General features: G+C 39.3%; 1 protein-coding gene across 2 annotated transcripts; it reads left to right on the top strand.

Annotated features, from left to right (window-relative positions):
- The first annotated feature begins 1,786 nt into the window (after positions 1-1,786).
- top1a (DNA topoisomerase Ia) lies at positions 1,787-14,538 on the top strand. 2 transcript variants are annotated; one of them, XM_068594814.1, is made up of 21 exons: positions 1,787-1,922; positions 2,390-2,414; positions 4,504-4,600; positions 4,819-4,894; positions 5,424-5,470; positions 5,568-5,660; positions 5,761-5,833; positions 6,028-6,116; positions 6,273-6,388; positions 6,496-6,617; positions 6,738-6,860; positions 7,282-7,469; positions 7,575-7,719; positions 8,048-8,191; positions 8,393-8,578; positions 8,663-8,731; positions 11,645-11,759; positions 11,970-12,097; positions 12,706-12,800; positions 12,889-13,038; positions 13,205-14,538. In XM_068594814.1, exons 1-21 carry the CDS (start codon positions 1,908-1,910, stop codon positions 13,305-13,307), a joined length of 2,199 nt encoding a protein of 732 aa, XP_068450915.1. In that variant the 5' UTR covers positions 1,787-1,907; the 3' UTR covers positions 13,308-14,538. The 2 variants fall into 2 exon arrangements, with proteins under 2 accessions (XP_068450915.1, XP_068450914.1); XM_068594813.1 differs by having other exon boundaries at positions 4,786-4,894.
- Positions 14,539-14,607: the final 69 nt, after the last annotated feature.

Genomic DNA, 14,607 nt, shown 5'->3' with positions numbered 1-14,607 from the left:
TCTAACACTGTAAATATATCATTATTATGCAACAATCACATTGTCTTTTTTAAATAATGTATTTTTAATTTTGATGCTTTGGAAATATATATATATATATATATATATATATATATATATATATATATATATATATATATATATATATATATATATTACTTTAATGGCAATGAAGCCACATTGACTCAGCAATGCCTTCTTTATCTCTTAAATAATTGAATTATTTACACCTGTCATTTTTCCAAAGAAAACTGACATTAAACATACATTGCTGTTTTAGGCCGGTTATTTGGAAAGTCAAACAAGTACCTGGTGACTTGTTTTTGCGATATTGTTTTTTTTCAGGATTGTTAGTTTTGACCTAAAAAACGTACTGAATCCTTCCAGGTCATGTCAACGACATGCTTTTCTTGTTGAGCTGTCTCGGAATAACAGAAGATTGGAATGTAACACAAAATAACCTTCATTACTCACAATCTACTTGAAGAGTAAAATGACAATGTGGCCCCTGAACAGATAAAGGTGTCTGCTCACAATTGATTAAAGCCAAATCCAAATGTAAAAGACACACTTTTGTTAAATGCACAAGCAGTGCATGTTTCTAGACAATTTTCAAATTAAATGTAAGAAATTGCAGTTGAAGTTTTTCATACTCTGTAATGTTGTTCATCAATTAAATTTTTAAATCGCAGTTGGACATCAGTGAACAGAATTTGAATGTGCTATAGATTACCGTGCACAGTCCCTCTCAGAAGATACACCACTGCCTATGATCTTGCTTTTTAGCAGTCATTTACAATGTGGACTAATTAATTTCGATTGGTTTTATCAACCACATCTGAAACCTCTTTTTATGCTAAATCTCTAGAGTCTAGGCATGAGGTAGTTCATTAAAATTTCAGCGAGGACAGATGAGGTAACATTGTGGACTGCAATGCCCTCTTATGGACAAATAGGAGTATACGTATACTTATAACTGGTATGCGTACATAGGCCCACCAAACCATACAAGTATGTACATTATTCTTATAAATTATGAGAGGAAACATATCCATTAGGAAATAGTATTGGCTTTTTAAAAAATTGCCCATAAAAGTTGTTTATCAAATATTAAAGTGGAAGCTGCCATGCCATTGTAATAAATGTAAAAAATATGTTTAAATGTGTTTTTAGATGCTGTACTGTGTCTTCAGTTGTTATATTGTTATTCTATTACTGTCAACCATTAAAAAAACTACATATTTCTATTCTGGCTCGAGACAAAAAAAAACAATTTTGGTGACTTTTCAGTTTAATATTCTGAACTACCCCTTTGAAATCTAATTCCCTTTCTTTCTCTTTAAGTTATGGGATGGACTGGTTGGCCGTGTTGGTTGCGGATGGCAAGATATGTGCCTAAACCGTGTTTAAAAAATACTAATATGCATCTTGTTAAACACGATCACACAATTACATCCGGTCCAGGTGGGCATATACAGGATTTGAAAGGACAGACATCTTCAGGCTTGATGATGACAGGAATAATGTTGTTACTATTACTATTAATGTGCACAAAAAGCTGTTCGTTCCTTTTGCTCAGTCACTCATCAGATGCAGTGAATACGAACAACAAAGCAGAAGAGCACATGGAGCAGCCTGCGCTCCTGCTGCATGTGCATCTCTCACTCGGGAGAACCCTGTGTGACCATCGTGGGCCTGGAGAGCAACACGTTTTATCGAGAGGAGGAGCCACGCGGCTCTCCACCATTTAAACTGGGCGCGCATGCGCATTAGTGCACAATCGGGACTTAAATATCTTACACAACTGTTTCTTTTCTTCATTCTGCCTGCATCTCAGCGCCGGCGTGTGGTAACCCTATTACGCCTTACTCGTTTTTGATTCGTTTCAATCAAACAACACGTAGGAAATGAGTGGGGACCAGGTAATGCCACCTCCGGTGACGAACGCTTACAATGTAGTGCTACCATTTCATGTGCTTGCTGGGTCAAGATAACTTGGCTAACTGTAGACAGTGGCTGCTAGCGCGCGTTAGCCTAGTGTGTTTGTAACGTTACGCCAACTCATTTTGTTAACAGCTTTCTGACACGTCTGGTCGCGTTTGTGTTAGTAATGTGACGGAGATGGGCTGTCCGGTTAGGGTTAGTGTTTGAGTGGCTGAGCATTAACTCCAGGGGAAAGTGGGCTAACGCCACATTTAATGTGTCGTTAGCTGTCGCCGACGTTAGCCTCCGCGGCGTCGGTGTCAGCCGCCTATCAGCACTGAGAGCCAGTGGACCGAGCTAGCTGAGCTAGCATAGCAGCTAACAAACTCCCGTTGCTATCAAGCAAGTTCAAAGTTAGTTAGCCACAACGATATTTAACACCCGTCTGTTTGTGTTTTCTTTTCAGATTGACTGTGGCTCTCGTTTCAATGGTAAGTTTGTGACACAAAGCCAGCAGGTTACAGGGCTGTTTTCGCTCAGGTTCTGACATGTCTTCACTGCTCCGATGTAACGTTACGGTAGTTCTCGGCAGAGGACAGAAATGGCGTCCAGAGACTAAGTCCTCTGTCTCACTCCCAAGCGCCTATTGTTCAAAAGGGAGGTCTAATAAAAGCTTTTCCGATCGGTATTTTCTCGATGCGAATCATTATTGGTACACACCTAGAGGTGTTGTATCAGTTTATCGCATCACAATGCCTGTATGGTTGGCTTTTAATGTCACAATTCGCACCTGAAAGTGAGGGTTTGGGGGTTGAGGACTTAGTCTCTGCGCCATTTTCTTTTTCGGTGTAGCGGCCTGACTGTACTGCGAGCTGAACCCAGGCTATGAAGCTCACCGGCTGTGTGGAGCAGCAATGCGAAGGCACATCGCTTTATTGAGAGCTCACTAGTGACCATGCAGTCTGTTTTTTATACACTACTGTGAACGTCTTTTTAAGGGCGTAAATTATTTCTATTATAGGAGAAAGTGAACCGTTTTAAGTCACATTTAACTGTCAACGCATCCTGTCAAAAACTTTAAGTTCTTCGTCACACAAGAAAAGCGACGTATTTGTTTATTTGAACAACCTGGTCATCTTGAAAGTCTAACATTATTATTTTTTGATTATTTTTAATGCTATTAAGATTTGTCTGTTAAAGGTTAAGACACCTCTATCAAGCATACAAGGTGGGCACCACCTATACAAAGAAAACAATTGGGGTTTCTCTTAATTCCAGTTAAGCAGGACAATTTATTTAGTTTTCTTTCTTTGGTATACACTTTATAAACACTGAACTACCGTGAGCAAAAATGAACTGTGGTTCAGTGAAGTGATTCAGCTGTCTGTATAAATGAGCTCACAGCCACGTGAGGGTTATTGATCTGAGATTTATTTTGCCATGCATCTGGAATGATTAAAATCATCTACACAACTGTAGCTGGCCGCTTATTTGGTTTTCATTTATCAGAAATAGGGCAACACTTAACTGAGACACTTCACTTGTATATACCAGAGTATTAGTTGCTGCCACACTAGACTGTCTAACTTTATATGATTAACTACCAATGTTGTCTTTTTTAATGGAGCATCTTAACTCTGTGCAGATTTTTAAAAAATCTGACTTTTGTCAGCACTTTTAACCATGCTTACATGATGTTTAGCACAACTTGTCTGCTGGTCAATCACATCAATTGAATGTTTGCGTTTCAAAAGATCCCTTCCATTCATTGAAGTTGTATTAAAAATATTTTGGTTGCTGTCATATGGCACAAATTAACTCTACAAATAGTAGATTTTGTCAACAAAGTCAACTAGTTTTATTATGATTCATGTAACAATCAAGATAAAGCTCAAAATCTGTCTTGGCCTTCGTGATTATTTGAGATCAAATCACTCTGATCAAATTTCTACTGGCTGTTGGTTGGTTTGACACTCGTGTACATGGGAAACATTATGGACAATGTATTTTTACGACCTGTTCCTAGACAAAGCTCTCAGCTCCTGACGCTCTTATAGCTTAAAGTTTGGGTATTTGCTCTTTGGATGATTGCCATTATTCGCTCCAAGACTTCTTTTTTCCCCCCAGCTGTGGTTTTACAAATTAAAAGAGGGTGAAAGATGATTTTCTTCACTGACATGTTTCAACCTGTCTGTTTCAAATCTCATAAACAATGAGACTTATATGGGCAGTAGGTGGTGCTGTGCTACTGTGTAATACATTTTCCATCTACTTTGTGCATGACATTCAGACAGTGGTGTATGTTTAGACCTTGTGTCTAGCCATTTAATTCATGTTTTTACCTAGAAAAACTGTGTGGGGGACTTGGTTCTTCCCAAGTTTTTGGTTGAGCTTGTGTTTCTCAGTGTACTGTACTTTTTGTTAGTCTTTCCCACTTGAGTGTGTATAATCATTATGGTCATTAGATGGTTATTGTACCTAAATGTAAGAACTCGACAATCCTATTTCTTCAGTCCATTGTTGGGTTGTTTCAGTCAATATCTTTCACTCTTGAAGTACATGACACTGTTTTCTTCTCAGACTCTCACAAGCATAAAGAAAAGCACAAAGAGAAAGAACACAAACATAAGGACCACAAAAAGGATAAGGAACGGGAAAAATTAAAGCATAGCAACAGGTATTGTGTGTGTGTGTGCTTCAAGAATCTTCATAAATGCATGTTTCTGGTTGTATACCTACTCAAATTGGATAAGTACCATTTGATCATGGCAGTTTTTTCTAACAAATGTATGGTATTAAATCGAGGAGGGTAAAACAACGCAATACATTTTTTTTGTAATATTTATATTTTCTTAACTTAAGTGATCACAAGGACTCTCCTGACAAAAAATTCAGAGACAAGGAGAAGGAAAAGATGAAGCACAAAGATGGCAGCGCAGACAAATACAAGGACAAGCACAAGGAGAAGAAGGTGAATTTCCATGCACATGATTCATGGAGGATTGTACATGTAGTTTGCATGCATGTTATGGTCTCTGTCACGTGATACACGTGCCTGACTTGCCATATACAAAGTTATTTCTCACCTGTTTTCATGGTGAAATATTAAATAAATACATTCAACCAGAACATATGATCTAAATATAAACAGATTTTTTTTCTGGATAATGGCCGTTATGAAACACAAATGAAGTATACTCAGTTGGTCTGCAAATGGGGTGAATGCTGAGGCCAACTAATGTATAATATCAGACACATTACTCGACACCCATATAAATAATATAGTATAATGTATTTTGAATGTAGCAATACAATTTGTCTGCACTTGCTTCTTTGCCGGAGATCAGACAGAATTGTCAACTCGATACTGTTTTATGGTCTTCTACCGCTCAGAAACAACCAACTATGTCTTGTGCCAAAAGTACTAAAAAACAGATGACTGATTAAGCTTTTTGTATGCAGACATAATTTCCCTAAACAACTTTGTGTGCATTTTTCAGATTAAGCCCCTTGATGTAAAAGTCAAAAAAGAGAATGGCTTTGCCAGGTATGTTTGTTTATAATATTTATCTAAGAACTACATTTACTCTACCATCACATGTATTTTTTTTTAATGTTTTTTTTAAATGTTTTTGTTGTTGCAGCCCTCCACAAGTGAAGTCTGAGCCTGACGATAATTTTTACCACTCTCCTAAAAATGAGAAATCTTTAAAAAGGGAGCGCGATGACAATAACGAGTGAGTGGCCTTTGCAACAAAGCTTCTTGTATGTTTTCTGTGTCCATTTTAGAGGAATAGGCATTTTGTAAAGTTGTCTGTGACCAAACTTGTTTTTCAGCTCTGACTTTAAGCCAAAAAAAGTTAAGATTGAAAATGACAAGAAGGTCAAGAAAAGGAAACCGGATGAGGAGGTAAGCGAATGCCAGCTTTGTTCTGGGCGTTATTGTTAATCAATGAAAAGAGAACCCATTACTCCTATATGTTCTCAAACACAACAGAGATGTGCGTGTCTTTTTTTTTATTTGCTGATACTGCAATTTTTTTTCCGCTAACATGTGAGCCAAATAACTTGGTTTCTCTTCCTTTTTTAAATTTGTCTTTAAAGGATAGTAAGCCCAAAAAGACAAAAAACAAGAGAGCAGTCACTGATGGGAAAAAGAAAGCAAAGAAAGAGCCAGAGGAGAAGTGGAAATGGTGAGTTATTCATGCCAGCCAGCTGAACGATACCTACATGCCTATCAATGCGGGGGTTGTGCAAGTGTGGTTGCGTTGTTGCAAAGAGTAATGTGTTTTTTGTTCCTCTCGTATATTCAAACTCCTTATTTGATTGAATTCTTTGGGTGATTCCAGGTGGGAGGAAGAGAGATACACAGACGGCTCCAAATGGAAGTTTCTGGAGCACAAAGGACCTGTTTTGGCACCACCGTACGAGCCTCTTCCTAATAATGTCAAATTTTACTATGACGGTAAGCTTATATTTCTTAATGGCGTCAGTCAAACACTAAGTTTTAACCATGCAATATTATGTTTCCAGGACAAAACGCACTGTATTGATTTTTTTTTTGCATTTTAGGTAAGCACATGAAGCTAAGCCCAGAGGCAGAAGAGGTGGCCACGTTCTTTGCCAAAATGCTGGACCACGAGTACACCACAAAGGATGTCTTCCGCAAAAACTTCTTTAAAGATTGGAGGAAGGTAAGAAGAAAAGGCAATTGTAAATACAATGACGCAGCTTTTTTTGTGTGACATTAGCGTCTTGTGAAGTGACTGTTCAAAGATTTCTGTTTTTGAGTGTACAGTGTTTTGCGTATTTAGGAAATGACTGCAGAGGAAAAGGCTAAGATTACAGACCTGAAGAAGTGCAACTTCAATGAGATGAGTGAATACTTCAAGGCACAGTCTGAAGCCAGGAAGGCCATGTCGAAGGATGGGAAACTGGTAAAGCTTTATATTGTATCAAAACTAGGGGAAATGGCAATATATAGTGGGCCACCCAATATATCAACCAGCCATACAGGACAATTGACCAACAATGTAACCAGTGTTACCTTACGTTTTAATGCCATGGTTTTTGAATATTCGATACAATGCTATGCAGCCACAGTAGCCCTTTGTCAAAGTCGACCGTGATCCCCAAAAGTTTTTCTTGATTAGGATCTGTCGGTTATAAAAATTCCTTTAGAAATGTCAGCCATGCTACACAAACGACTACTTTTTGGCAGTGTTTTTCAAGTAGAGTTCTTATTAAAATGCACTATCTGGAATAACTATCTGATTCAAAATATGAAAGTGCAAATGAGGCAGAATGAATGTCACAACAAGATTGAGATCTTGTGTTTTTTTTCCTTCCCGTTTGTAGAAAATCAAGGAGGAGAACGAGCGGCTCTTACAGCTGTACGGCTTCTGCATCATGGACAACCACAGGGAACGTATTGCTAACTTTCGCATTGAGCCCCCGGGCCTGTTCCGCGGCCGTGGAGACCATCCTAAAATGGGCATGCTCAAACGTCGCATCAGGCCTAGAGATATCATCGTCAACTGCAGCAAGTATGGTTTTTTTTTTTTAGTTTTCCTTTTGCTTTTCCGATGCTTGTGAACAGATGTTTTACGTGAGCATAACAATGACATGTTTCATTAATGTGCTCCTCACAGGGACTCCAAGCACCCAGAACCTCCTCCAGGCACGAAGTGGAAAGAGGTTCGTCATGACAACAAGGTCACTTGGCTGGTGTCGTGGACGGAGAACATTCAAGGCTCGATCAAATACATCATGTTGAACCCCAGCTCAAGGATCAAGGTGGGCTGAGGGGAGTTTTTGAACGAGGAGTTTTTGAACTGGTTTAAAATAGTTTTTGGGCTTCATGACTGCATGAACTTGTATTATCTGCGTTATCTGTCACTGAGTAAATGTTTCATTGTTACTTTTCAACACCTTTTTTACAATCTGTTAAAAATAAATTTTGTGCCACGGGATTGTAAAAATTGGGACAAAGCTGTCACATGATATGCTGTACTGTGCTAAAACCTACTAATTTAATTTGTCTTCATAAGAGTGCACAATGACACTGAAACATAGCCCCGTCTAATTCATTCGTTACTGGTTTGTTTGAACTGTTTCGCTGCAGGGAGAGAAAGACTGGCAGAAGTATGAAACTGCTCGTCGACTGAAGAAATGTGTGGACCGTATCAGAACCCAGTACCGCGATGACTGGAAGTCCAAGGAGATGAGGATCAGGCAAAGGGCTGTGGCACTCTACTTTATCGACAAGGTGAGGTGCATCACGCAATTTGAAGCCACGACTGGCTCGCTCTACATTATTCCTCACACTTTGTGCAGAGTTTATAAAGCTTTTGGGAGCTTATTCTAATACAATGACTGTTAGTTGTGGTGGTTTGGAGGGTTGTTAAACACTTGCCACGGGGAGGGTAATGTCTTTGTAAGTTGACTTTTTAATCCTGATGTACTCTAGCTGGCTCTGAGAGCGGGAAATGAGAAGGAGGAAGGAGAAACGGCGGACACAGTCGGTTGCTGCTCGGTCAGAGTTGAACACATCAAACTCTATCCAGAGAATGATGGTCAAGAGTTTGTGGTGGAGTTTGACTTCCTTGGTAAGGACTCCATTCGCTACTACAACAAAGTCCCTGTGGAGAAACGGGTAAGAACTCTAAATGAGTGTTTTTATTGTTTTGAGGATGCAAACTTTGTTTCTGTATTCATGCGTGTTCTGCCTCCTTTCTAGGTATTCAAGAATCTTCAGTTGTTTATGGAAAACAAGGAGCCTGATGATGACCTGTTTGATCGCCTAAATGTAAGCAAGACATAACTTGAGGAAAATAAATATAAATACTTCTTCAGCAGGGAAAGAAAATGTCACTTTTGCATAGTTATTTGAGAAGACGGTTCCTAAAATACCAGAGACCTGTATGACAAAGCCGGATTCAAGGTTAGCGCGATAACTTCAGGTTTTGAAGATGTCGTTCAGAGATTGGGAGCGTTTCGATCGTCTACATGTCGATGGCCAGCTGGTGGCTCATGGCTTGCGTTCATGATGGTGCAAACAACGAGGAAAGTGCTAACCGAGCTAACAGAGTGTACCCGAGGCAAAACCACAGGGTAGTTTGTTTGCTTCCACAACAAGACTGCAGAGCAGCGGCCAGGAGCTAAAGGGCGAATTATACTCTTGCAAATGTGGCAGGCCCCGCAGTCGGATTGACGGACCCGTTTTGGTTTATAGTTCCCGTGCGTTTTTTCATACGCCAAAACAGTAGGTGGTGCAATGACCGCACAGTCGACCTGCACACCGACGTTCACGATATCTCCCTCCAGGAATTCACCGCCATCTGCGTGTCCTTATACTCCGTCAGACGGGTTTTATAAATGCTCATATTTGCGGACCTCTTCAGCCAAACGTTCTTCAACGGGATCCATTGTTTGCGTTTCTGCTATGGCTTTTAAAAACAGCGCTACTATGCTATGGAACCGTAAATGTGAGACTCAGAAAACATGTGGTTCGCGGACCAATCACAGTCTTGCGAGCTGCGAACGACTCGCATTGCTTTGACGGATAGTCAGAAATTTTGGGTGACGCATGCAAAATGGCTGATTTGACTATGCAACAGGGTCCATGCGTGTCTCACGTGCTTGCGTCTCTGCGTAAAACCCGAGCATAAATCAGCCTTTAACCGTAAATCTAATTTCAGTCTTTAATATTTCCTAAGTGACCTGAACTATTGTCATTTCTGGGTTTTTTTTAATCAACATGCACAAAAGCATTCTATATAAAGAATAATCTAAGATGGCAACACACACTGAAGGACTTCACTTTATCTTTTCATAGCAAATCATTTGCTACTATTTTTATGTTCAGAATGCTAATGGAGCTTCTTTCACTGGCTGGCAAATCTAAGCTTGGTGCGCGTGTCTTGAGATAATAATCCATACAAATACAAAGAAGTGAAATTCATCCTGCAGGCTAGAAGCAACACATTAAACTGCCAAATGCAGAAAGGACAGCTGGCAGAAATTGCTAACCTGCAGGAATGCTTAAATGAATAGTCTTGTGATACCGCTGCCCCATCTGGAGCACAGAACAGACCATAATAACATTTGAGTTTTCCATTAAATTAATGTGTCGCAGATGTATTCCTATGTTGTGTAGGTCAATATTTTAGCCTCTTCTTTTCAGCTGCAACCACGATGTTGTGAGAAGGACACACAAAGGCAAAACGACACGGTGTAATTCAAAGCAGTAGGTCATGTCTTATGAACGAGGTGTCATGGATTGTTTAGACTCGTGTTTTTCCTGTTGCTCCAGAGCGTTATAAAGTCGACATTTATGAAAAGATGGATCATTTCCAGAAGTCACAACATGTTTTCTCATGCTTTTGTCCATATTTCTTGGTGACGTATGAAACAAGTTTGGTCACCTGCATGCAACACACACCAATAACAGGGTGGTTTAGCAGCAATGTAATGGTACTAAATATTACTTTAATATACTCTCAAAAAACAATTAGTTCATATATTCTGATTACATTTTCACTTATGTGTTGCAGCTGCTTGAGCTGTACATTGCCGTGTCTGCTTTGCTTTACTTTGCTAAAGACAATTTAGCAAAGTTTTTGCTTTGAATTGTTTTTTTTTTTATATTCATGTTGCAGATGAAACACTGGGATTGTCATACACTCTATATTATGATTTAAAGTATAAATTCTGTGAGAATCCATCTAAGTTATTAACGTAACACAAAAGTAAATGCAGACACAAATGGCCATTCTGGGTTGCCCTCCTTTTTTTTATTTTTATTTTTAAGCTTAACAGAAGGAAGCCAATAAATTGCCATAATCAAAGGCAGCAGCAGCAAGCGGGCTTCACAAAGCTGAGCAAAGTCACTTCAGATGGCTAAATTCTGCCTTAAGGAGTGGGACCAATCACACACTTGTTTTATCATGCGGATGTACGCCATCTTTCAATAATTGCATTCGCCCATGTCCTGCCAATCCTGTCTCTTGGCGTTTTGGGATATTTTTCAACAGCTTCACTAAAAATAACCAGCGAGTTTGGTGATGTTTAGACAAGCTGTCAATTTTTCCTCTATTTGCGCCTAGCCCGTGTACATGTTTGAAAATGGAGGCATCTTTTCACACATGGTTCAACATATCCTGCAAACTTTGACTATTTATCAGTTTTTCCAGTCAATACAGTGTTGACACATGATTGTGTAGTTTTTTTGGGGGCATTTGAAGCACTCAATTTGAATGACCAGGTATGTTCCATGTACTTATACAGGGCCTGCGAGTTTTGTGATTGTCCCAGCAACTGTTGTGCTGGTCAATATTTTCACTAGTCAATATTTTTAAAGTCTCAGTGCTTTTGTAAGCTGCAGAGGTGGTGTTTTGTATTTAACTACTTTGTCTTTTACTGTATTTTCCCTTTGTTTGTAAAACATGCAGGTCTGCTGACAGACTTGTTTGCTTTTGGTCGTGCGCTGCAAACCCCGCCCCTTTCTATGTGAACATGGGCAGTCGGATTGAGAAACCCTGGGTTGATATATAGAGTTGGTGAATGTTGTAAGAACCCTCTGGGGGTTGTTATGAATAATCAAGCCAGATAACAAAGAGATACCCAGGGTATTTGTTTACTTTATTTGTAGTACAGGCCCTGGTGGCTCTTTTTAGCGCTCAAAAAAACTGTTTCATTGTTTAATTTGTTTCTCCCCCAGACTTCTGTTCTGAACAAGCACCTTCAGGAGCTGATGGAAGGACTGACGGCCAAAGTCTTCCGTACCTACAACGCCTCTATCACCCTGCAACAACAGCTGAAGCAGCTCACAAATGGTACGTCTACACCTGCAGCCGAAGGATCCAAAACCACACTTTCACTAGACTCCATCTTAATTTAGTCCTATGTAGAGACAAATAGAAGATATTAACTAGAACCTACATTTGTAGTGCTTGGCTTAGATGGAACAGGCCTTGCATCTGTGTACTATAATGAATGAATCCGCAGACCGGAAACTCATACTCTCTATGTTGCTCTCTCTCTAGCGGAAGAGAACCTTCCAGCCAAGGTCTTGTCCTACAACCGGGCCAACAGGGCTGTGGCCATCCTGTGTAACCATCAGCGGGCTGCACCAAAGACATTTGAGAAGTCTATGCAGAACCTGCAGGCTAAGGTGAACATGTGTTTTTGAATACTTCTGATGCTTGCTTTTGTTTTGTCCCCCGTTTCACCAAAATTAAATCTTGTCTGTTTAGCATCCAGTTCAAGTAAGGATGCTTGAATTGTGTTCATTGCATGTCTGTGCTTCAACTGGAAATGGGTCAAATATATTGTATAACACAGGAGACCGGCATGTTGAGGGGAAGCATTCAGATGATCTTTTGGTCCAAAAAGCACTTGAAGTTGGTTTGACAACAACAACAAGTTATAGTCAATCATCCATGAAGCATTTCACGTAAAAATTGGCAGGAAATGAGGTTTTATAGTCTTAAATATAGAGATTTCTAACATATTTAACTGAATATATTTGGGTTTGGACCAAGATGATGGACATTGAGAAACCACCATTTTAATAAACCAATTGATTGAATCCAGAAAATAATCATCAAAATAATTGTTAGTTGCATCTTAAGCTTTGAATTTCTCAAATAGTTATTGGCATATTCAAGTTATTATAGATAACGTTCATGGGCCTATTGGGTTTTTAAGGAATCTCCATGTTGCAAGAACAACAATCAGCATTTCATTTCTCAAACTAACAATTTATTTTCTTTTTCTTAGATTGACGCGAAAAGGGACCAGCTTGCTGATGCCAAGAGAGAACTTAAGAGCTCCAAGGCGGATGCCAAAGTACGGAGAGATGAAAAATCCAAAAAGTAAGTACCCAAAGGTTTGCTGTAGACAAATGGCGGTCTCCAAGGTGAAGCCCTTTCACTGACCTTGTGCTGCTCTGCTCCTCTGTAGGACCGTGGAGACGAGGAAGAAGGCGGTTGAGAGGATAGAAGAGCAGCTGATGAAGATGGAGGTTCAGGCAACCGACCGTGAAGAGAACAAGCAGATCGCTCTCGGCACCTCCAAGCTCAACTATCTGGACCCTCGCATCTCTGTGGCTTGGTAAGATGGCATACATTAAATGTGCATTTTTATTTCATTTTTTTTTAAAGAGTTCGGGAAACTTTACTCCCCCCTCTGGATTTTGTTGTCTGACATAATTGAACAAGTATTGCAATGAAGCACGTTGTGCATAAAATGAACGCTGCCCGTCCTCATTTGTATCTAGGTGTAAGAAGTGGAGCATTCCCGTGGAGAAGATCTACAACAAAACCCAGCGTGAGAAGTTTGCCTGGGCCATGGACATGGCAGATGAAGACTATGAATTTTAAATCCCAATTTGTGGTTTTAACTATGATACACTTTTTTTTATTGGATACTTGTTTTTTAGCTTGCCTGAATTTTGCTCGATGGCCAGACCTGATCAGGAATTTCAGACAGTTTGAGCAAGAAAACAGCGGCGAAGCGCTTAAGACGAGATAATGAGGCCATAATGAAGTGGCAGCAGGGTGATGTGGGTAGTCTAAAACATCTGATCTGAGATCAGGCATCAAGGCTGAACTATACCCACAACTGAGCATCAAGGCATGGTCCCAGTAATTGGAAGACCTTTTTACCGTTTGTCTCTCCTTGGGGACTTGACGTTGCCTGAACTTTGAACTCTGTGGTCCTATCGCTACTGTATTCAGCAACAAAAAAAGAAGCTTTGTAACATTTTAATTTCTCTGTTCACTTGCTCTGTATTTTAGCCCTCCCATGTATTATTAATGAATTCTATATTTTGATAGACAAAGTTAAAATCAAATGAATTCCTTAACTACACCCACGCGCCTTTCGAGAAATGGAAATCTGAGCTTGAGTTGTGTGCGTGCATGTGTGTGAGAGGGGCTCGGCCATGAAATTGATTGATTGGGTGAATATTTTAAACTGGACTATGTTGAATTGTTAAGCATGAAAGAGGATGTTTTGGCAGGCAAAGGGGAAAATACTGCAACCATGTCAATATTTACTTAAGCAAGCAGAATGTGAATATGTTTTACAGCCTCCATCAGGGACTTCTTTTACAGTGTAAATGTGAACCAATCATTTGTGTCCTTTTTTTAAGTCGCAAGCATCCTCTGATCTTTCTGCTTTGTCTCCATCTGATTTTAACTTAATTTAAAAATGGCTCCCAGAAAAAAAAGAAAACAAACTCCCGTATCTGTTACTTGAAGATAATGCTATGATAATGTATTTAAAGTCATTAAATGGAAAGTGTTTTCTTCCCAGAAAGGGTGTGTGAGGGATTTCAACTTTGCCAAAAAAAAAATCACCAATTTGTTACAATTTAGGCAGTTTTCTTTCTTTTTTATGGTGTAAAGATTCAGGATAAAATAATGTAACATTTAATGTGAATTTTATCAGTTCATCTTATTCCACTTTTATGATAGGAAAATTGATGTAAGTAGCTGTAAAGTCAACATCTTATTCCTGTTTTATCTTTTGTCATAGCCTTTGATCATGTTTTCTTTGAGTTTTATGCTCCATTGTAGGTTGGAAAATGAATAAAACCCTACAAGTACATCCACTATGCATTTTTTTTGTTTTGGATTTACCGTAAACATTTTAGGAATGTTGAATTCTGAAGGGTGC

Source organism: Clinocottus analis, unplaced genomic scaffold (genome assembly GCF_023055335.1).
Source record: "Clinocottus analis isolate CAN_PGR_092001 unplaced genomic scaffold, fCliAna1.0.p SCAF_3, whole genome shotgun sequence".
Taxonomy (NCBI): Eukaryota; Metazoa; Chordata; class Actinopteri; order Perciformes; family Cottidae; genus Clinocottus; species Clinocottus analis.
This window is presented reverse-complemented; position numbering and strand designations above follow the sequence as displayed.

Bases quoted from the DNA above. Each gene is read 5' to 3' on its own strand.
- top1a (XM_068594813.1), top strand. The intron at 4,601-4,785 runs GTATTGTGTGTG...TCTTAACTTAAG, and splicing joins AAATTAAAGCATAGCAACAG to TGATCACAAGGACTCTCCTG. The intron at 7,720-8,047 runs GTGGGCTGAGGG...GTTTCGCTGCAG, and splicing joins ACCCCAGCTCAAGGATCAAG to GGAGAGAAAGACTGGCAGAA.